The 24,868-nt window shown below is 37.1% G+C and overlaps 1 protein-coding gene across 1 annotated transcript; it reads right to left on the reverse strand.

The window, feature by feature from the left end:
- Positions 1-1,152: 1,152 nt before the first annotated feature.
- LOC131349450 (adenylate cyclase type 4-like) lies at positions 1,153-23,213 on the reverse strand. Its single transcript, XM_058385143.1, has 26 exons — positions 23,065-23,213; positions 18,650-19,454; positions 17,207-17,404; positions 16,179-16,340; positions 15,577-15,726; positions 15,144-15,289; positions 14,934-15,045; positions 14,680-14,807; positions 13,136-13,294; positions 11,763-11,919; positions 11,486-11,659; positions 8,647-8,690; positions 8,480-8,539; positions 8,321-8,384; positions 8,134-8,231; positions 7,869-7,953; positions 7,610-7,744; positions 7,439-7,519; positions 7,025-7,203; positions 5,901-5,985; positions 5,648-5,806; positions 4,630-4,776; positions 4,297-4,404; positions 3,168-3,282; positions 2,762-2,886; positions 1,153-1,505 (listed from the first exon to the last, which is right to left on the reverse strand). The coding sequence occupies exons 2-26, from the start codon at positions 19,220-19,222 to the stop codon at positions 1,371-1,373; spliced, it is 3,579 nt and encodes a 1,192-aa protein (XP_058241126.1). The 5' UTR covers positions 19,223-19,454; positions 23,065-23,213; the 3' UTR covers positions 1,153-1,370.
- Positions 23,214-24,868: the final 1,655 nt, after the last annotated feature.

Consider the following 24,868-nt stretch of genomic DNA (forward strand, 5'->3'; position numbering starts at 1 on the left):
TTTGTCTTTAACCACCAAAAGGCAAGAAATATCCAATCAGAGTAGTTGTAAAAAAAAAAAAATATATATATATACAAAAAATGAAGCAGTGTAATATAACTGAGGTAACGACGTATACCAAGGTATCTTTTTAGTAGTTATATGACTAACATGAACATTCATTTTCTGAAGCCACACGGATATGACGTAGTTTGGACTGTGAGTCCAATCAAGGTTGTGTTAATCCCAGAGTTTATTCAATCATTTGGTTTAATCAGTCAAGTGGTTTGTTCTGAGCTAGCCTGCTTTTATTGTGGTCTACACACACACACACACACACACACACTGAGTAACCTAAGCTCAGATTTGAAGTGGGGATTTTGGTGCTGTGAAGTACCCACAGTACCACTGTGACACAATATATTAATGGCATCCAAATATGAATTCCACTAATTTTCTAACCAGCTAGCTTCACTGTTACCTCCAGGCTTTCTTTGGTCTTCTTACCAGGCCTTCCCTGATCTGAAAATCTCAAACTGATTGGTTTGCAGTTTTTTACCAAGACTAGAGAACTCCAGGACTAATCCAAACAAATGAAAGAACACTGAATACCCATTAGGAGCCAAAATGTAGACTGTCTAGAATCTCTGATGACTGGGTTAATTTCTGCAGCTTGTCATGGAGTAGATGAAGGAGTTGTACAGGTATGATTGAAGAAGAGAACAGAGCAGATGACACCACCACCAGTTCCTGACTTTTACAACAGAGGCGTTTGCCTTAGGCAGCATCAACTTGTTCTTCTATATTGCATTCTCTAAATTGTGTAGCTCTGTTTATAGTTCTGTCTGTCTGTATGAACACCACTTATTGGTTGCTGCCTGTGGCCTTACCTCCACATGTATTTCCTCTGCATGTGTCATGGAAAGTTTTTCATTTACTTAACTAAAACTTAAAAACAAGTAAAAAAAAGTAATGTCGAAAACATTTTGTCAAATCGACATGTTTAACTGGTTTGGATAAATGTTAGATATCTTTTATCTGTTTTTATTTGTATTATTCTACTCAAAACATGGAAACACTTGCTCAAAATGAATCAAAAGCCTCCAAAGAGTAAGAGTATTCGAGAGGGATAATCAACCAGCCATAGGACTTATATTTAATTAATTTTAATTATGAATAGAAAAATGGGAGATGTATGTGAGAAACAGTCTTTAATAAATAAATATTGTAAACAAAGGCATTAATGAAAACATCCAACAAAATTCCATATTCTAATATTAGCAAAGTGCATTTGGCACACGTGCAAAGCCACAGGGCTTGTAGCTTGTGGTCATTTAAGTGCAGCATTGCATCAATACAGTCCAGTGTATGTACTGTGTATTGTATATGAATTATGAGTGCTGTAATGATGGCTCAGTGTTGATGAAGTAAGTGGTAAGCTGTCCTTTGCCTTTCACGTTCACGATGCCTCTCTTGGTCACCACGAACCCTATGCTCTCAGCCACGTGTGCAGTTTCTTCAGTCACCTAAAGGAGGCAGTAAACAGCATTTTCAGAGTCAATCTCAGAATATCTATCTACCCTACATAATGCACTGTGGCTTCATTGGATCTGAATGTAGAATGAATAGCATACAATAACATATCAAACATCTATTTATTATAAAATGCATATACTGGTACATACCTGATATACACCGACCAGACATAACATTATGACCACCTGCCTAATATTTTGCTGATCCCTCTTTTGCTGCCAAATCTGCCCTGACCCATCATGCACTGTGTATTCTGACACCTTTCAGTCAGAACCAGCATTAACTTCTTCAGCAATTTGAGCAACAGTAGCTCGTCTGTTGGATCGGATCACACGAGCCTGCCTTCGCTCCCCATGTGCATCAATGAGCCTTGGCCGCCCATGACCCTGCTCACCGGATCACCACTGTTCCTTCCTTGGAGCATTTTTGATAGATACTGACCACTGCAGACCGGGAACACCCCACAAGAGTTGCAGTTTTGGAGACGCTCTGATCCAGTGGTCTAGCCACCACAATTTGGCCCTTGTCAATCTCGCTCAAATCCTTACGCTTGTCCATTTTTCCTGCTTCTAACATGTCAACTTTGAGGACAAAATGTTGACTTGCTGCCTAATATATCCCACCCACTAACAGGGGCCATGATGAGGAGATCATCAGTCTTATTCACTTCACCTCTTAGTGTTCATAATGTTATGCCTGATCGGTGTATAAACATATACTGAGAGGAGCAAATATATTTATATGTACAGTATCTTATTTCACAGATAGCTAGAAATGCTCTGTCTCTGAGCATGACTATTAAAACTCAGACAATAAATACTTATTTGAAACAAACAAACAAAAACAATATCTTGCAGAAAAAAGAACTTACACAGTATATATTGTGCATAAACAACAAAAAAGAAACCTGAAACTGAATGATACTAAACCATTTGATAAAAATGTACAGCAGCATTTAATGTAAAGTGGAAAGTTTTAATAGTGTCACATTATTTTTGTTTAAATAGTAAGATGGTGTAATGTACCACTATTATTGAATTATTTCTCAAATAAAAATATTGTCAGCAAACCTATGTCAACTACATACTATATTTTGCCAGCTAACTAATAATGGTATATAACTCCATAACTAAAAGCTGTGAAATTATGAATGGTTACTTTTTCACCAAAGAGTCACTTACAGATATAAATACATGCTGCCTGTTATGACAGTTTTTGACATTTGACAGTATCATCTCTTTCCCACCTGTATTTTATCCAGTATGCCAGTGCTGTCCATTCTGCTTGCTACATTCACGGCATTACCCCAGATATCATACTGAGGTTTATGAGCTCCAATTACCCCAGCAATGACAGGGCCATGGTTTATTCCTGAATTGGAGTACAATATGAAGGTGAGAGAACAAAAGCAACAAGATGAGCTAACCTTCATTATAATGTATTAAAATTTAATTACAATAACAGTGCAATTATGAGCAAGTATCTAATTAAAATATCTCTCTTTCCACTTTTGGGAGAAATCTGTGATTAAATTTGTGATTAAGATATCTGCAAAAGAGAAATAATTCAACTTCTACAGTTTCCAGAACTCTTTATAGTAGAAAATATAGACTTTTTTCATATCAAATTTATGCACTGATATTTGACCGTACCTATTCTGAGTTTGAAGTTGTTGAAAGAATGTCTGTTGATGTTTTCGAGTCTTCCCATTAAAGCCATGGCAAAGTCCACCATACTTCTCACATTATGTTTGCACGCATCGCTGTCCTGCAGGAAGTGACAGACAAAGATAATTACTTCCACTCTTCTGGCCCAGTTATAGTGTATAGTGTATATTTTCTAAAATAAATTTTGTAAAATTATTTTTACAAAATAAATAAAAACAATTACTAATATTTTTTATTTTTTTAGATGATTATTATTATTATTATTATTATTATTATTATTATTATTATTATTATTATTACACTGCCTACTACACTCAACACAATATTTTGCTGGACCACCAATATTAAAAAAAAAAAAAAATTAATACACAATTAATTATTAATTAATAAATACATACAATATTAATATTTTATTTATGTTAGCTCTGTTGACAGATTGAAAGCAGTAAAGATGTTTCGTGTCTGCTCACTCATAAAGAACAGCATAAATACATAATGAACATTATGTAACACACCTAACATTATGTAATATTGCTGGAAGGAGCAGCATAATCACTTTTAATTAGAGATTATCACTGTTATATGAAACAGCGCAACTGAAAATTTACCTTTTACAGGAACGTTTACACCAGGCAATTTACTATTTGATACTATGCTATACAGAAATGCAATGAAACTTTACTATGACATATTCATCACAAGCTAAAGCTAAAGCAATATCACCTATCAGTTTTGCTCAAAAAGTATGAACTGTGCTTCAGGCAACATTTAACAACAAAGAGGAACCTAATATTAGTGAAAGATACCAGTAAATCAATATGTACTACCCAGAATACTTCTAAACAAGGTTCTTGTATAGACATGAATAGCTTTAAAACTTCTTTCCATTTATAGTCCCACTATTATTAGCAGCATACATAAAAATCCTCTGCTGCCTAAATATATCCTTGATACACCCACACCCTTGCTAGATATAAAAATAGCTCATCTGTGTACTACATTCCAACCATAGCAAGCAAAGTTAACAAATTAGAATGATGTGACATTTAATTCATGTCGCGCTGCTAATCATAAGAGGACACATCTTTCCGACAATTGATTTTTACTCACTTACCTTTCGCTCCTCTCCTCTGGTAGGATTTGTCAGTCCAGCAGCAGCCATGTATGTGGTGCCTATAGTCTTAATTTTCTCAATGACATTGAATTTGGGCTTGCTGAGAAGCTGAAGAGAGAGGAAGAAAGAGAGGGCAAGCTAGGTCAGATCCTCTTAAATGAAAGCAAAGCGAAATGAAGGTGACTTAAATGGTGGCCTCTTGATCATCTTTTCAGATTTTCAGTTTTGTTTGCTGCGGTACAGTATTAACAATAGACATTGTCAGGAACCCGACTCAAAGGGGAACCAACCCTCTTCTGTTTGAAAACATATAGTGGGATTATAATATTATACCTCGTCAAAGTCTGTGATGATTTCATTGAGGAATCTCAGACACTCCAGGCCGTCTTTATTTACACTGTCCTCTGTGTAGAATTCCTTAAATTCGGGCACCGAGGCAAACATCACACACACAGATTCACAAGACTGACTGTACAAGTCCTGGAACACACACACACACACACACACACACAATTATTTAGCTGTGTTATGTTGTTAGAGGCATTATGCCGCCACAAACTATATTTGCTTTGCAAGAATTTGGCCCCAAGTCAAATCTGATGACTTTCTGAGGTGTTTTGCTCCCCCCTGAATGCTAAGAAAACTATAAAACAAACAAACCCAGTATATATTCATTCCTCAGAGACTTTTCAAATCACCTTTATCCAGTTTAAAATATTTGGACAATCAAATATTCAAATATGTATTATTGAATTATCGTATGCAGTTGAATGATCAAATCTGATTGGTCAGAAGGTGTTGCTTAAAGTGTTGCTTAATTATAATAATAACAATATATAATAATTATATAAATCTATAACAACAGCTCTGACAGTGCCAGCTGCAATGCAAAACACAAGTTTACAATATATTATTATATGTGCTGTGAGAATTTCTGACTAATAAAATTTATAACGCGTATAAATTTATTATAACAGTATAAGTGGAACAAACTTGTTTAGAGGGTGTTTCAAAACATTGAACTATACAGTATGTATAAATGGAATTTATATCACAACGTGACATTGTATAAAAAATGACCTAAAAACAAGAATTAGTTTTGTGTCTAAATCTACATATTTTATGTAGAAATCTAATGTTGTTAGAATAATTTAAAAAGTAGTTGCTGATATTACAGACGAATAAAAACATCTTATAGACCCTACAAATAAACTACGTTATTAGAAAAGATCAAGTTATGCACCCGTGTCTACAGTACTGGAGACCACAGGCACATTGGTAAGATTCTAGTTTGCATTAACAATGACATTTTTATCTGTGTGTGTTTATATAAACGATATACTTGTATTACCTGGTTGGGAACATTTTTGCCAATAAAGAAGTTAGTAACATGACAAGGCAACAAATTTTTGAGGAGGAGCTTGTTGACATTTTCCGTCATCTCCATCTCCTCTCTCTCTTTCTCAAAGCACTTCTCTAGAAGGAACTCAACACGACATGCCAACTCGTCCTAACACACATACACAGAAATCATGTGTTATGCAGCACTGAAGCACTTCAGCACATCAAAACAGGGTCACAACTCCTTGGAACACGAACCCTACCTGTCGGGCCAGAATTAGACAGGCGATGTAGAAGACGCAAAGCCAAATCCCTGACATGAGCTTAGGCTCATTTAGAACTCCAGATCTGACAAAAGAAAATAAAAGCAGGCTAAGTATATTACATTATTGCATGCCTAATTTTAGTTTGTTCCTCAACTTGAAAAGATTTTTTTTTGTATTTAGGGGGGGTGTGTACAGTACGTGGATAGGTTACTGACATACTCTGTCATGCATCGCTGCATACTCTTTCAAACAAAGTCATACTCTCTCACGGACTATTTTATACTATTTCACAGTCTCTTTTATACTCTCTTACACAGTTTTACTGTCTCACACTGTTTGATTCTTTCCCTCATACTCTCTTACACCCTATCACGCTATCATACTCTTGCCAACACACTAGCATACTCACATCTCTCTCAGAATATCATACTATTATTCTTGGTAAAGGAATATATAATAGGTCATACTTACAAATGATATACTAGCATACTGTTTTACACTCAGTATCACACACACACACACACACTCTCCCATACACACCATCACTGTCATAATTACTCTTACATACAATCTTACACTCTCACACACTCAGTATTATACTCTCACAATAAATACTCAAATGCTATTTCACACTTATTATTCTACTCTATCACACATGATCATACTCTCTTCAAAAGACTATTAAACCTTCTTGATATATCATATGCTACCTTTTATGGGATAAAGCTGAGCAGTTTCACTGGAGGTATTGCTTCATATTAAAGAAACTAGCCAGATCCATTGCATAGCAATATTGTAAATCATCAACATGTTCATCTAGGGTATCTCTGAAATCATACGAGCGCTAGAAACACATTGAAAATGTACAAACTGCATCTTTCTATTTATCCAGCTGGTCTATTTTAATCTGTCCTGGTCTGCCATGATCTGGTCTGGCAATTAAATATTTACTTGAGTGCATATGAAGATGTGAGAACAAGGGGCGGGGCACTCCTTCTGCTGTGTCTTTCTACTATGTCTTTCTTCTGTGGCACTCGTTCTACTATGTCTTATACTATGTCTAGATTTTGCATATGTTTTACATTTTTTAATGACTGTTAATAATAAATGTTTGTTCTTACGTGTTGGAACGGTTGTAGAGTTGCATTATGTAGCAATCAGAACGTGGTGCATACACGTACAGGAAGAGAGCAAGGTAGACAACTAGTGCAAGTGTGAGGAGAAAGAGTTTAACGGAAAAACACACTCGCACAAACACCACCACCCCCAGCATGGCCATTAAACAGCAATACAGATAATACTGTAAAAAGACACACAAGAAACACAAAAGAAAGGTCAATCAAGTGGCAACTTAATTGAAATGTAATTTCTACCTGGATAATGTTTTTTGACAATATAACATAGAACAGTACTATGACTTTAGGTGTGAATAGTGTGAAAGATATCTTGTGTTTGTGTAGTACAATTAATGTATTTCTCAAAAGGAACAATGAAATCAGAATGAACATTTTACGACATAATCTTTGGACTCCTACCGGTACAGAATAGAGATTTAGATCATCCAGTGCGGTCCCACTGTTGCTGACGCTTAGGCAGTTATCACCTGGAATAAACACCTGAAACATGAAAAAGTAACTTGTTATGTAGTGTAGGTGTTGTATATGTTATTGTGTGTGGTGTGTGTGTGTGTGCTTTGTGACCCTTACTATGTTCAGGATGGCCATGAGTAGTGTGATAAGGAGACAGGTGAAGACCAGAAAAAGTCTCAGTACCGACTTTGTGATCAGTCCATACGGCAGTGATATCCATTTCATACAGCACGGGATCTTAGTGTTCCATTTCTGAAATGCACATACACACAAAGATGGTATGTATTTAAATGTTTTATATTAAGCAAAAATAAAACACAGCATTATGCATCCTAAAATCTGGCTATATTGTATATATGCATACAGGTGTTTGTACCTTTAGGAATCCGATGCTGATCACCAGCAGTATCAACAACTGGACAGGTAAGGTGACTCCATATGATATTGCCAGAGGTGTATTTCTTTAATTAGATAGATAGATAGATAGATAGATAGATAGATAGATAGATAGATAGATAGATAGATAGATAGATAGATAGATAGATAGATAGATAGATAGATAGATAGATGTTGAAACCCCTGAAAACTTGGTGCTTGTTTATCATTTCAGTCCCGTACATTTAATTTAAATTTTCTCTCACTTTTGTGAAGTAAGCATCTGTACAGTGAATATGGCAGTGAAGATAAGAGCCAGACAAGCCGCAGACTGATGCATATCATTTACTTCGCTCTGCAGATACTGCAAAAAAAACCAAACACCAATTATTCAAAATGTGCTTTCTAATTGTAGTTTTTTTCTTAGTGCACATACACAGAACAAAGTCCCACCTGCTTCTCCATATTTATATCAGAGAAAAGCAGCGTCAACCAGTTGAGTTTCTTTGTTTTGGTTCTGAAGGAATAATGGAGATAAAACAATCATAACCAAGATATATTGTATACGAGATCATTGTAAAAATTTCATTTGATTAGTCTTTTTTCTCTCACCCCGAAACATCTAGTGGGTCCAGTGACTGCATTGACCCATTTTCTGACACAAATGAACGCCTGAAGAGAGAAAGAGAAAGAAGAGAAATAATTAGATAGATAATCAAGTTCCACAATAAAAAAAATCACCTTTTACTGTAGTAACCCAACAAAGCAGTGCATCATACCTGTTTTCTTGGTAGTAGGTATATGGTTGGTGGTTAGCTGATTCCTGTACATCACAAAAGTGCCATAAAAAGTCAGTTGTGTGCTTTAAAGACAGCATATTTTCTTGTTAACACTGTCATAAACTCTAGTGAAAGATCTCGATTTGCCTAAACATATCAGCAGTGCCAACAGACATATGCTGCATTTACATGGGATAATGTTCTCTGTGTTTACCTGGCAATTCTACATAAAGGGTCAGTTTTGTTGAATTCATCATGTGTCTGATATGGCTTCCTATTCGTTATATTTGAATATTCCCAATTTGAATATTCACAGGCCTTCTGTTTACCAGAAATAGGCTTTGAGGCGAGTGCGATATTCAGTTACTGGGTAAACAGTGACTGCGTAGGTTTTGGGCTAGCAAGCTAACGAGGGAATCCAACAAACAACCAGTTCCATATGAACTCTGAAAGAATGAAGATGTACACTCACTGCAGCCTACAGTTTGGCGGTTTATCTCTAGCATTAGAGGACTGAGTACCTGTATACCACTATACTATAGTCACAAGCTATTACAGGCACACAGGGGTTGAACAATGAAACCAATTTCATACCACAATAATATATTAGTCTGGTGTAGAGCCTATTTTCCAAACAGTACAGCATTGATTTGTCTTGGGAATGACGGATACAATTCCTGCACAGTGGTCAGAGGAATTTTGAGCCATTTCTCCTGCAGAACAGTGGCCAGGTCACTACATGAAGCTGGTGGAGGAAAATGTTTCCTGACAAGTTTGCTCCTCCAAAACACCCTAAAGTGGCTTAGTAGTATTTAGATTTGGTGACTGTGGAGGTCATGGGAGATGTTCTTGACCGTTCTTCACGTTCATGTTCATCAAACCACTCTGTCAGCAGTCTTGCTGTGTGTGTTGGTGCACTATCATGCTGAAACAGAAACCTACCTTCAGGAAATAAAGTTTGAACCATTGGGTGCAAATGGTCCTCCAAAATCATTTGGTTGTCCTAGGCAGTCACATGACCATCTAGCAAGTAGTGGTCCTAGGGAATGCCCTGATATTGCAGCCTAAACCTTCACTGATCACCCACACCTGGGCACATAGCATTAAATGTGGAAACTGTGAAGGTGGACTTATCAATGAACAATACATGTTTTACACTATCCACAGCCCAATATATCCACTGCTGGCACCATTGAAACTGACAATTAACTTTGACATGTGTGATCAAAGGTTTGGCTATAGCAGCCCAACAATGAATATTAACCCTGTGGATCACCTGTACTTGGAGTCAACAGTCCAGGGTAATGGAGAGTGTGGGAAAGAGGTAAAGAAGCGAGTGCAGGCAGGTTGGAATGGGTGGAGAAAGGTGTCGGGAGTTCTGTGTGATGGAAAAATATCAGCGAGAATCAAGGGGAAGGTGTACAAGACAGTGTTGAGACTGGCCATGCTGTATTATCTAGAGACAGTGCCACTGGGGAAGAGACATGAGTCAGAGCTGGAGGTAGCAGAGCTGAAGATGTTGAGGTTCTCTTTGAGAGTGACAAGGTACAAGTGACAAGGGGAGAGTATATCAGAGGGACAGCTCATGTTGGACGTTTGGGGGACAAAGTTAGGGAGGCCAGATTAAGATGGTTTGGACATGTTCAGAGGAGGGAGAGTGAGTATATTGGTAGGAGAATGTTGGACATGGAGCGGCCACGCAGGAGGCAAAGAGGAAGGCCAAAGAGGAGGTATATGGATGTAATAAATGAAGATATGAAGCTAGTGGGTGCAAGTGTTGAGGATGCAGAAGATAGGGATAGGTGAAGAGAGATGATTCCCTGAAGGGAAAAACTGAAAGAAGAAGAAGGAGGATCACATGATGAATAGTTTTGGTGGAAAAAGGAGATGAGCTGCACATTTATTTCTACAGTGAGTCAGCTGCTGTGGTTTTGTTTTTTTTGCATACAATTTGTGTTAGTACCCGGACATCCCTTTCAGACAGTTTCCTCTTGCATTGGCAGTTTCTCCTGTTAGATGCAGTTTGTCCTTTGTGGTGGTATGCCAGCATTACCCTGAATAGTGTGGCTCTTGATACACCACAAAGACTTGCTGTCCTGGTCACCAACAAGATGTGACAAAACAATTTATCCTCTATGAACTTTGATATGTTTCCCATTATGTTATGTGGATTGCAATATTTCAAATTCATTTCATTTTTCAATGTTCAAGTTCACTTTCATTTCATTTCAACTAATTCAACTTCACACTCTGCCCTTTATGGAATGTGAAAGCAGTTAAGTTGGAAACTAGTCAACAGGCAGTGCAATATATAGGCGTAAAACCTCAACCCCTGTAGATCCTTGAGGTATGGTGTGTACAAGACAAAAAAAGAAAAGCCAGCTGTATGACAATGTTATTTATAGCAAATTCTACATCATACGGCCTATATTATACGGGGCTTGGATTTCTTAAACACATATGCAAGAAGGTCTTCTGGAGAAATTCACCCCCCTTGGCATTTAGGCGGGTTGAAATAGTACCAATGATCCTTCAAATAACACAATGCAATACATGCCTAGGGTTCACATGCATAAATTACTATAATCAAGTCTTACACAGATACACTGGGATGAATTTTGTATATCTGTGCACAACACACATTTGTTCTATTTACTGATATCATAGCAGAAAATGCCAGAATAAGCCAAGTGGTATTACATTTCTTTTTATTGAATGACACCAGGAGCTATGTAAGTTTCTATTATAAATCTATATGATCCCAGAGTTATTTGGGTCTTGCTGGAATAAACAGCAGCACATTCCTGTGAGGAATTCCTAGAATAATGCTGGTACTCACCGTGTCCTCTTGTGACTGACCAATGTCACTTGTTGGGCTTATTGGGACAGCAATCGATTCTTCAGTTCGGTTGAGCTCTGAAAAGGGGTTGATGCTCTTCCAGGACTGTAGATACTGAGACATTCTCACTGAAGCCCTCTGCTTTGGTCTGCTATTCGTTGCCAGATTGTTGACCTACGTATATACAGAAATATAATAATAAGAAACCAATTGTAGTTTCTGCTATTGCACTTTCTTATGAGTTTTTCCAAATAACCAATGAAAAATTCACATCCACCTTTGGTTTTGAATCTTTGCTATTTTGTGTGTTGGGGTCAATCACTAGGTACGTTTTCCTGCCCTCCAGAGCAGAATCCCGGCTGGCTCCGTTCCCCTCCTCGACTTGGTATTTCCCACCTAAGTTTCCAAGGGTCTCTTCTGTAATGTGAACCCTTCTACAATGACAAAAAATATATGATTTAATAGGAACATTCCTTTTAAGAACACTTAATTCATGCCAACGTGGCAATATTAATATGAATCATTGTATCAGTTTCCATCAGTGGTGGGCCGTCAGGGCTAGCAAGGTCTTCTCTGCTGGCCTAAACAGCAGTGATCTGAATCACTGACTTGCATTTTAATATATTTAATATATTTTTCCATGAATGTGTATTAAATTATTCCCAATAGTCTATTCTCTACATTTCATAGCTTTTTTCTTGATTGCGCTGCTTCCAGTAGTGTATATTTATGATAAGAGTATTTATCCAATCATATTTCAGCTAGTAGCTGACATCATGTGTTGCCAGGGTGAAAGAAATCTGCCTTAAGGCCTTCAGAATCAATAGTGCAGGCGCCCATAGCTTAAAATAAGTGGCAATGAAATTGTTATTAATCAGATTTCGAGTTGGCGTCACTGGGGCCATCTAGCAGGCATATGATTACGTCAGCAATTTCCTGTCCTTTGATTGGATAATTGGAGTAGTCAGAGGCAGCGAACCGCACAAAGTAAATATATATATATTTTAACTGACAATGGCTGAAAGAGGAGAAGAAAATTGATTTGGTCCCAAACATCCTAACAAATGCATTTTCAAGGTGGACTGTAATAAAATGGACTATTCCTTGTGAGATGTGAAATACTGTCGCCTAATTTCTTTTTTACTTTGCTATTTAACGGTTAATTAGTATCTATTGCCGTGGCGTCATAATGATGGTATAGAGGTGGATTAATTCAGGAAGGACACCAGTGAAGGCCTAGGTGTGAAATGCACGGCCCGCCACTGGTTTCCATAAATACTGGTCTACAGTTGGGAGAAGGTCAGAGCACATGTATTGGTTTCAGTAGTAAGAAAAAGCCGTATATCTGATTCATGCACTACAGAAGAAATGTATCTTGTATTTAATCTCAAATAATTATATCATGATACAGTCTGTTCTGTACCCAGTGAAGTCAGGAAATGTATTATGCAATTCAAATTCCTTCTATCTTTGCAATGTTTCTTAAAGAGATCACATCTCATGAAGATGGATCCCTGATAATTTCTCTAAATGATAAACTCATGATTATGGGATCTAAATTCTAAAAGGATTTTTGATATACATGATAATTTTCTCAAAAATACACAAAAATACAGGTCTACATTCCACCTTGTCAATCAGTTGACTTACCCTGGAACACCTCCAGATTCCATGCGGTTAGCTAGAGTGACGTCATTTGACCAGACGTCATACTGCCACTTGAGCGAGCCAATTACCCCACAAAGCACGTTTCCTGAGTGCACGCCAACCCTCATGCTGATGTCCACACCTGTCGCTTCCCTCAGCTTACTGTGAAAAAAGCATGATCAAAGGTTAGTTCTAGGACAATGGATGGGATTAGCGCATTATCAGGGTAAAAATACAAGAAAAGCTTAACCATGAGACATACATAGATTTTCATCTGCCTTTAAACCTTTAATACTATAACACTGAAATAACTGCAATATCTTTCACTGTGTGTATTTTGAGGACCTGTGCGTTTTATGCTTTTTTTTTTCCTCCGATAGGCTTGAGGATTCAAGCAGAATGCATGAATGTGTTCTTGCACAAATCAAGAATAAAAGTTACATATTACATACCAGACCTACAAGGCACTCACCCAAGGGCCATATCTGGTCCCATGACTAGCATAGATTTTAAGTGACTGTTTAAGACGCTCCCTCACACAATACAAAGAACACAAAACAAAAAATATAAAGTCAAAGAATCTGAAATAAATTTACATGTTATTAGACATGGTGGTTCTTAATTTGTAACCAATGGGCAATCAATTTGATTCTAATGAGCAAGGTAAGCAAATAGAAAAACATGGATAACCCCAAACCCACACTGTGTCAGTGATAAGAAAACTTAAAAAGTAGAGAAGATAGACAATGTTTATATACTCAAATGGATCAAATTAAAAATGATTGCTGAACTAAAATAAAAGAAAACTCTTTTATGGTTTTTGTCACTGTTGGCCACTGTTGCTTTCAAACAGGTCGATGATGATGATGATAATGTGGTGGCTGAATTTGTGAGGAGCAAAGCAAGAAAAAAGCCGGTAAGACTGCCTACACAGATTACTCATGCACACTTAACTTATATGTAATATAACAATGTATTTGTGGATTTTTCTGTTTTGTATTTTTCAGGGTGGGGTGGTCTGGGATACATGAATTGATTCCTGATTCATGATTCATACATAGTGGGGTGGGGAAAGAGTGGTGTAGGTTCCTGCTCAGGGAGGCAGGATTTACTATTAGGAAGAGTTAAGCCATCCTGAGTGGTATGTATAGTGACAGGCAATAATGTATATCAACTGTCACAGTATGATTCATAGCAAAACACTTTCCTTCATTTAATTTCCACACCTACTGTCCCTTTCTGTACTTGGTGTAATTTTCAAACTACTCCTCACACAATGCAGGAAACCAGTTTCTCACACCTTTAAAAATGACTAAAGTTTGATTTGTATGTTTGCAATATCATTTAAATGGTTTATATGTCATGTGACAGTATCCAGGTCCTGATTATAGTAATTGATGAGCTACAAAAGACTCATTTGACTCGCAAGACAAACCCTTGTCAAAACACTGGTCTGAATGGACATGAAAAAGCTAAGATGGACACACTGGTTTTTTTTTTCAGCTATGGATGCCAATGGCACTTTATCTGAGACCATACTAACTCACTTAATGGAAGTGCACATATCCAGTCCCATCTTTACACAGTTGCGTGCATGGTGAGGGATTGGATCGGGAAGGCCTGAAACGCAGTAGTAGCAGTCACCCAGAATCTTGATACGCAGGCACTCATTTTTCTGTAAAGAAAGCAGGTAAGTGAAGAGAAAAAAAGCTGAATAAAACATATTATGTGAAATGCATTATTTTGTGAAATTGCCCAGACTGAGATCAGAATATATGAACAGTGCTAGAGAAGTCTTCACCTTGGCAATGTCATCAAATTTGCCGAAGAGTTTGTTAAGGATGACGACAAGCTCCTCAGGAGTGCAGGTGCTGGCAAGGCTGGTGAAACCAACAATGTCTGCATACAGAATGCTGCAGAAAAGAAATAGCTCATTTTAGCTATTTTAATGTGTTTAGGTATACCTTGGAGTATGCTGGACATTTTTAGTATGTGCTGTTTGAGCTGTCACCTGACGTCTTTGTGCTGCTTGACATACAAGTTGTGGAAGTTTGGCTTATTCTCGGCTCCTGTGAATGTACTAGACAGGCCTTTAACAACCTCTCCTTTGAGCTCCATGGCAATGTACCGTGGCAGCACAGACAGGAGGAGGTGTTCCTGTGGTAAGGGGTGGGGCAGAGAAAGAAAAGTTAAATAAAAAGCTAAAAAAATGTATATAAAATAAAATAAGCTATTACATGAAATAAAATATATAATAATGAGAAAAGTAAATAATTTTCCAATTGTTTATGTGTGTTACATGTGTACATATAATCTGTTATTGCGTATGTAACTCTATGATCACTGACCAGATCAAATACATTTTGTACTTTGCACAACACTATTTATAACATCTATTATACTTGCAAATGGGTTAGTGTGTATGCGTGTGTGCCTGTGTGTACCTGATCACGCTTCTGTGTAGCTCGTTTGGAGCGGTTGTAGCTAAAGGTTTCTCGGCTCATGGTGGACTTTCTGCGTCCATTCTCAGTGAGCCAGAGGTGAAAAAGTCCCACACAATTTATACACAGAAACAGCACCACATTTGCTACCAGCTGAGAAAAAGACAATAAGAACGGTTATGTAATTGCTAATTCTTTTCACTTCAATATCATATTTGTAGAGGACAAGCACAATAAAACATATGTATTTATTTATTTAGAGATGAATCGTCTAAATCCTAACAATACCACAGGACAAAAATATAATTAATACATTTTACAATATATTTTTGTGAGAATTTTGAATAGGTCAGATAAGATGGAAAATAGATGCAAATAATTATGTTCACTAACAGCACCAAATGTAAATAGTTGGCTATTACAGGCTATGGCTGCTAGCATTTTGTTAGATCTCTCAGTGCTTGTTTTACTCTTGTGGTTAGCTGGTGAACTATATAGCTGTTTCTCTTGAAGTTTATCTTATCTTATCTTCTGATTTGAATAATTTTGCATTTGACTTTTCCATTCTGGCGAAACCCTTTCCTGTATATCTGGGTGTGCCTTACCTGCACTGCCACGTCACGTGGCCTGGGGTGGTTAACAGATACAATGACGCTGATGATGATGATGTGACAGACACTGGCTCCGATACCAAAGATCATAGCCCACCAAACAGTAAGGGGCAAGATTGTATATACTGATAGAGAGAGAAAAAGGAAAAATGCCACCTAAGAGAGACACACATATAGAAACAGATTATATAGTGTTTCATAAGAGCATTGTATGTTATACAGCTTTGATTGTGTGAAACTCATATTATATTAGACTAATCCTAAATGTTCTGTATGAACATGACGGGACCAGGTTTCTATCCGTATCCTTCCTGAAATAGCATTCAGAGCAGAATGAAGGAAATCAATATTAATATTGTTTTTCAGTAACAAATGATTAAAAAATAATATCTAAAGTAAATCCTATAAATACAGGATGTTGAGTGACACAAATGAATGTTTACAGCTTGTCATTATACCCAGAGGCTGTAAACTTTTAATTTCTTAGTTCCTTATTTTCCTGGATAAATTTGGGTTACCAGTTTCTGCTAGGTTTCTAAATGTTATGGCTGCAGGAATGATTTGAATGATTTCTTTACTAATGTATGCTGAAAACATAGTTAACCAAATACTCTTACAGTGTTTAACTCAAATGTTGAAATATTTTGACCTGTTGAGAAATTTAAAGAAATTTAAAAGTTTGAGGGCATGACTATGGTTGCATTTTGTTCATTTCATACAAATAAAAATTTTATGAGCACGTAAGACAAAACTAACGCCCCATCCATAACTGGAGCCTTTTTAACCTAGATACAGTACAACTACAAGCAAACTGTGAAAGTTCACTGTAAATTCCCATTTTAAACTGGTATTGCTGTGTGTCCATCACACTATGGATCTTGTGAACTTGTCCTGGTTTTAGGATGCTGATTGCCTTACATTTGACTATGTCTTAAAAATATCCCTAAACCTTTTGATTCTCCTTTCTATTAGCTGGCTAGTGTGTGTGAGATATTTAAAGCCACAGCTGAAGTGAGACTGACTTGTTCCCATGGTGTGTCGACTTTGTCGGTGAAGATGAAGACAATGGCAGTGATGAATAGTGTGAACCAGATGGAGAGCGCAAGCATCTGTTCACACCTGCGCAAGCTGGGCAGGCACGGCAAACACACCAACAGCGGGACACAAAGGCAGAGCACAACACACACCACTGCTAATGGTCCTACATGACCAGTTAAATGCTATATAAGGGTGAAGGTTAAAGAGAAAGAAAAAGAGAAACAAATTTAGTACAGTCTGTAACAATTTACTTAAGGGTAGTGTTCATAGGGCTACATGACCTCTACCCTTCATGACAAATGTTGTAGTCATGATCATACCTGACAATTTTGTGGTCACATAGAATGAGCGGGTCATGTGTGAGTGGTCACACCTGTGGCTGGTTAACAAGAAGTGTATTTACAGTCTGTTTGTGTTTCAGTGAATGTCCTTAGATAAAATAAGAATTTAGCACCACTGTCTTCACAGCCCGCCCCCAGTGTCCTTTCCCCCCCCATCACTGATTCCCACTGATTTACATTTATAAAGGCTTATACCAATAATCAAATATCAGCTGTTGATATTTATTGTGTAATTGTGTCTATTATGATATTGTGTAGGATTAGGTTAGGAGATCATAAGAATTGACTTTGTAGCACAGTGTATATTTGGTGAGGTGAGTATTTCCAGAATATGCTCTACTTAATGCGCCACACATTTCTGAAAATTATTTTATTTTCACCGCACTTTCTTCTAAACCTCCAGTTCCCACCAGCAATCCAGCTTTGCTGTAAAGAGGGCAGGTAAACACATTCAGAGGAATGTGCTATCTGCCTTCTTCCGCATACATGAGCTCACAGACACCCACGATTGGCTAGCTCTGGTTGACAGGGGACACCGCAATGTGATGCCTCCAGAGCATGACCAGTTTTGCTCCCTGAATTGGGCTGTGGCATCATTGGAATTTAAACTCATGAATTTTTGATGATATTTTCTATATCCTGTAAGTAAAGTGTCTTTTATTTGGTTAATTTTAAGATTATGAGTACTGTAATTGCCGCATATATTTTCTGTGAATTTTGTTTGGAGATGTCACATTGCCACAATCATACAACATGCCTGAAGTTAGATGTCATAGCCCAATCATAAATTAATAAAAAAATCTACAGCACATGACTTTTAGCTGTTATGATGCCAGAATTGATGAAAAACCTTCACAGCTGATGCTTATTTAAAAAAATCCTTTCAAAGTTTATGTAGGCTTATGTCAGTTGTTAGAAAAGTCTTATGTATATGTCATGTAGCCCTGTGAATATTATATGAACACTGCAGTATTATCTTAGTGCAAAACTTGGATGAAAAAATGGATGGCTAGTTCAGTAGTTATAAATATTAGAAATAAGCAAATGGCTAAGATATTAAATCAATGGCTTCACTCTTTGGCTTACTCTAGCAGCGATGACAACGATGATTGTCACACAAAACAAGATGATCAATACCAGGCCTGGTACCACAAACGGGGTGTCCTCCAGACACTGCAGAAATCCTAACCGCACTGCCTGGTAACAGCGACATGCACCGGAGGCAGCATTGCGCCGAATTCTTGCACTCTGACGTTCAGGGACTTCTATGATTTCTGGCTCTGCTTCTGAACAATCATGATTAGTTCTGGAGGATTGGAAACATTTCCTTACGCAGCTGATAGTGTTGTCTTCTTCACTGGCTTCAGGAAGTGATGAGTTTGCGATGCCGTTTGAGGTTGGATTGGTTGTCCTAAGGGATGTGCATGCTTGAAGGGGTTCTGGGGATTTCTTTGTCTTAGCAATTCCTAGCTCAATGTTGAGCTGATTTATTCCACTACCACTGGGTTGTTTACCCCCATTCTGGGCAGAATTATTGTCTTTATGTGTTCCTTTACGCTCATTCTGTTTTCCATTTTGGTTTATATCCCTTGTTTGATGTGACAAGTCCTTGGGGTTTGTGGTGTTCAGTTCAACGCAATCACGTGAGTCATCCTGCATAGTGACCCAGTGGAAATCAAAACCTTTTAGAGTTCTTTCAGTATTCTTATACTAGTTTTCATCAGATACAAAAAGTGGAGTGTATTGAAAATTTCAAATGTCATTTGCTTTGGGCCATGATCAAGGTGCACCAGGTGGCTCCATCAACTCCCAAATAAGTGAAAAACAGTGGACCACATGTTGATATTCTATGGTAAATCCAGTCTTGGACAGGAACAATTCAGGCCTTTTCCTAGAGATTAACAAAAAAAGAACAATAGATATTTTAACACTATTATTATTTTTATAGACAATTACACATTCTAAGACAGTCAATGAAACTTGATGGGCAGTGTTTAGCATATAAAATATTTGCTTTATATCTCTAGAGTTGGCAGAATGGTGGCACATTGGGATGTGTTTCAACCTCATGGCTCCAGGATCCCTGGTTCGATACTGAGTTAGAGTCTTTGTGTAGTATCTGTGCATGCTCTCCTTGTGTCTGCACAGTTTTCCAATGGGGGGCTCCAGTTTCATTTCATAGCCCAAAACATTTAAGTATGAAAACAAATAGTCTCTATGCCACTACTCCTTTTAAAAATGGCTGATCTATGGCTGGATTTCCCAAGCTCATTATCTAGGGGTTATTGTACCATCAACCTTTAACTGTAATGAAGACCAAAGTTTGAAAAAAAAAGAAAAGCTAATTCTCATGGTTTCTAGCTCTCCAGTACCGGAGTTGAGCCCCACTGACTTACAAAGTATGTCTGGCTTTCTGCTGTAAAGTACCGCAGTGATAAATATGTGATAACACAACAGCAAAAGTGCTGATGAAATCTATAGGTAAGCACAATGATATGAAGGAAGTAGCAAGAGAAAATAATAATAAAGAAGCATTGGGTTTACACGCAACGCAAACTTATGTATTGGTGTTTGGTTACTAAGCAATAACAGTACAGTGACTTTGCATATATTTTGGTGATGTATACATATGCAAAAAGACCCACACTTTTGAACAATGTTTTCCTGGGGCAAGATTAGCAACATTCCATTTTAAGCAACCAAGACCAGACAGCTGAAACTAGCATAAGATGTCTTTATTTATTTGTGTTTTTTGCTCTTTCTCTCGTTTGCCCTATCGATTTGCTCCCCATTTGAACTGTAACGACATATTATATGTAAAATACAATCAGGAATTAGCTGGATTATTTTACTTATTTACCTCTAAATGATAAGAATCATACAATTGTACACCCTAAACATGTGTTCTTGATTGCGGGTGGTGTGTGTTGGATGTGTTCTATGAAATTAAGTGCACATTCTATTATACTGAGGTATAGTTTACTTAAAAAATAAGATTTATTTTGCTTTATGAGATATTGGGGAAAATAATTATTTTTTATTAATGACTAAATACTTCCTCTTGCTGAACTCATAATTTTTCATCTTATAACTTAAGTGTATTATATACATTTGTATAAGCCCCTTTAGTGATTTCTCCTCTTAGGAAGATTCATGTTACTACTTTCTTTTGTTAAATATTTAATCAGTCTTTTGAATATGGGTAAGAGCCAGAACAAAGTGGTTGGGCTTTTGCTCTTAGGTCATGCTGATCTCAATGTTTTGTTTAACTCCAGCAAACCTGTGCCATCAAAGTGACTTCAACAACAGCATCAGTACTTCATCAGTACAATAATACCCATGGACATATTGTACCCAATATTTTTTTTTTTAAAGCTATTCAGCAAAAACCTTTGTGATGATATTCTAGTCTAGAAAATCAGCATATCATAAGAAACATTCAGTATAACAGAATGAAACACATTTGTTGATCGCTTACTTGACCCTGTGTTACTTAGAGCACATAGAAATGTGCTTGATAATGTTTTTCAATATATTTCTCAAACAAAATAGATTGTCCAAAAGGTCAAAATGTCTTAGTATTGGATATGTCCTCACCTTGCCATATTGATATTAAGTCAATAGAAGATTAGCAGGTTAAAAGAGACATTTAACCCTACAGCCATCCAGTCCTTGAGCATACCTGTTACTATTTAAATGAAATTTAATTGCAAGCCTAGGGTAAATCTGGCAAAATTCACACTGATGTGGCTTCAAGCTTCCTCTCTTTTATCTTTTCCATGAACAGGTCTAGCTATAGAAACTACTAGTCACTGCTTCAAAGTTATAATAGGTATTTCCAGTATTTCATATTTTATCAGCGATAACAGTTCTGATTGTAATACTGAACTGTTGCTTCCACTTCAAACAACAGCACAATGGCCTAGATGTAACAAGACCCCAGACAGAAACATGTAACTGCAGTATGACCAAAAACATTACCAAACGACGAGAAATAGAAGAATTAATCTCACTATGTGATCGTTGGCAAACAAGAAACTTGCCATAAAACCACTGGCGGCATTTCACACACGGACACTGACTACAAATCTTAAGCTTAAGTGCTTAAGATTCTTAAGAACCGTTCCCATTTTAATGATTCAAAATGAAATTATGGATTCAAAATTAGATGACAAACATGTCCAATATTTGAGAATGTGATGAAAGCTTTATTTATGTACCTTATTTAAGTACTGACAAAATATTGTAGAAACATTTTAGACAGTAATCGAGTACATTTTAGATAGAAATTGCCAAAGACATAGTCCAAGGCTGAACATATTGATAATAAGTTCAAGAAAAGTCAAGAGGGAAAGAAGTGCAAAGTATTACCTTTGACTTTGCTTTGCCAGTGGACATTTGTCTTTATTTATTTTCCTTCTCTACCTCTTCTCGGTCCCTCTGCCAAGCGCTTCTCATTATCCTATCTCTGTGTTCTCTACCACACATGCGTCTCTGTTTTTCCTCTTCCTCCCACTCTACATTCTGTTCCCTCTTTCTCTCAGTTCATCATATCCCTCCTTTCTCATGCTCCTCCTATATTCCTCCATACACTTCCTCTTTTAGTGCATCAGGCTCGTCAATGACACACAAAACGTTAGTAGTGACAATAATCACCTTAGATGTAGTTATGGTATATAACCACATACAGTACTGTATAAGTCTCGCACAAGGTGTCCAGGTGAAGTACCGGCACCCAAAATGAGCAATAGGTAAACTGTAAAAAACATGAAATATTTGATATTTTGATCTTGAAAATATGGTTACTCTTTCTATTAAACATGTAATACACTGTTATTGGCACCCCACAGTTATCATGGTAATTCCACCAGTATAAGGACTACCTAATGCAATTCAAACTGCAAGCTCAAATCCAGAATCTCGGATAGTCTTTACAGTAAATAAGATAAATAACGATCCATGCTGTGCTTACTGGTATTTTTATCCAGCCATTTTTTGCATATTCTCCTGAAGGAAGACAGTAAGTTAGTTAGACTGTATACTGTCACTTTATATTCAGATGTTGTCTAGGCTTTGCTACTGTTTTTGATCAAATCTCTTTAGGATTATTTTTGCCCTTTTGGGCATCAGCTAAATGCCCAAAGATTCATGTTGCTTTATTGTTATGGACATAGTATCTTAGAAAGAAGAGCAAACAGAATACACAAAAGAAAGACAAATAAGCAAAAAAGAATAAAAAACACTTCAGGTGAGTTTAATGCCAGTGACTTATGAGTATATTTCAAAATTTTAAACCTCTCATGATCTGTCTGTAGATAATCCCTCGGCTATCTTATTTCACTAAAACAATTTGACAACTTTGTCCCTGTATGAAGAAATCTTCCCTTTAGTACTTAAAGAATGTGGTAGCCTCAGCTGTTCTACTGAACTCATTAAAGATCTTATCAAAGACAAAAAGAAATCCCACATTTATCTATCAAAATGGTGACATGTAAACATACCGATTCTGCGGGTTGGTCTTTACTTCAGATTGTCTAACTTTTGCATCCGCTGTTGTTCCTTTGTCACCCCGATGTAAAAGAATGCTCTAGAAATAGTTTGCCGTACCATTTTTCCTCACCCAAGCACGTCAAACCAGTTAAACAACGCCTTCAATACAGTACAGTAAGGTTGGTGAATTTTTAGAATACGAGTAGGCTTGGCAAATCTATTCAGTCTGTGGTGGAAAACCACACAGGGGAGTTACCTTAAACGAGCCAGACACAGTCAGTTCCCACTACAATCATTGCATTTGGCATTGTAATATGGAGCAATAACATATATTACAGCTATTTAAAACACTTCGTCCACTAACTTATTTCTACCATATCTAGCTTATGCACGATTTAATATTCACATGTAATAAATCACATGTATTCTTTTGTGTTCAAAATGTTTGAAGGAAAATAAAACATTTTATTTCTGTTATATTTCCCCAAGCTTTAAGCTCAGCCTGACGTACTCACAAATACATCACAACTTGCGTTAGAGTCTCAGTAAGATACAGAATTTTAAATCACCTGATTTGTCATATGATTGATGCCCCCTTATTGATATCATTGTCCCCTGATTGTTTATTTTACCATGCAACATATGTATGCACTTTGAGGTTGACCCCACTGATCCTGTCAGGTGAATGAAATTAGTATTAATGTTTGTGCACCATCTAGTGGTGAGACCAATGAAACAGTTTCTAGCAAGGTAAACATTGATGAATATTGGATTGATCTTTGGCAGGAATGTCTGGGTATACTGGCAGGCAAAGCAAATTCTACTCATATTTGGATTATAAGCATAAGTGACGTAATCATCTGCAGACAAATGTGGGAGTGTGCATAATGATTTTTTTTATGTCCTTGTTGGGCTCACAATGAGCAAGTGAGTGGAATATATGCCATTTATAATTTAATTATTTCACTTCAGGTTTATCCTGGTCACAGTGGATAATACTAACTAAGAATGCTCCTTGAATGGTTCACCAGTCCATCACAGAAATACACACATTTACACCTAGAGGCAATTTAGCACAGAGAATACACTGACTCGAGTGCTTTTTTGACGAAACCGAAGAACCCACAAGGAAAAGCACACAGACATGTGGAGAGCATGAGACATAAGAAACATGAGACACTCCACACAGACAGAAACCTGAGCTCAGGACTGAAGCTGTGAGACAGAAACGCCACCTTCTCCACCATATTGCTGGGTAATTAATGCACTAAATCTCTAATATTGCTTAGTGGACTGTTTTGAGCTTTGTGCTTTATTATTCAGTGTCTTAAACATGTGTCATAACGCATTATGTTCTGCGATCTAGCATCAACAACACTGTCAGGTTTTTTTGTTTTTTGTTTTTAAATATAAGAGAGGACAGATCATGTGTACTTGGTTCACAATGGTTTGGATAACCAACAATTTAACAGTCACCATATATAGTGATTGGTACACAGATATTCCAACACATTATTCCTGAAGAAGGAGATTTTATTGCCAGAAGTCAGAGGAACCACAATTCACAAAATTCATTATGAACTGACGTTTCACAGAATATAACCAGTGACAGAATATTATTTGATGAATTGCACTGGGAGTTCAATTAAAATGACCATAATATGCAATCAAATGAAAGAGTACTTTAGGTAAATGTCTGATAAAAAAAATTAAGGAAAGTCCTGGAATTATTATTATTGGATGCCCAGATTCCATCCCCGGTCTATACGGCGACGCATTTAACACGTCGTCATCAGGTATTAGTCAGTCAGCAGT

Source organism: Hemibagrus wyckioides, linkage group LG29 (genome assembly GCF_019097595.1).
Source record: "Hemibagrus wyckioides isolate EC202008001 linkage group LG29, SWU_Hwy_1.0, whole genome shotgun sequence".
NCBI classification, from domain to species: Eukaryota; Metazoa; Chordata; class Actinopteri; order Siluriformes; family Bagridae; genus Hemibagrus; species Hemibagrus wyckioides.

What these genes read in the sequence shown, in the direction of transcription:
- LOC131349450 (XM_058385143.1), bottom strand. Translation starts at nt 19,222, where the DNA reads ATGCAGGATGACTCACGTGATTGCGTTGAACTGAACACCACAAACCCC. An exon ending in AAGCAGCACAAAGACGTCAG is followed by an intron (nt 15,046 to 15,143) that starts GTGACAGCTCAA and finishes TCTTTTCTGCAG; the next exon opens with CATTCTGTATGCAGACATTG. An exon ending in ATATAAATATGGAGAAGCAG is followed by an intron (nt 8,232 to 8,320) that starts GTGGGACTTTGT and finishes TTTTTTTTGCAG; the next exon opens with TATCTGCAGAGCGAAGTAAA.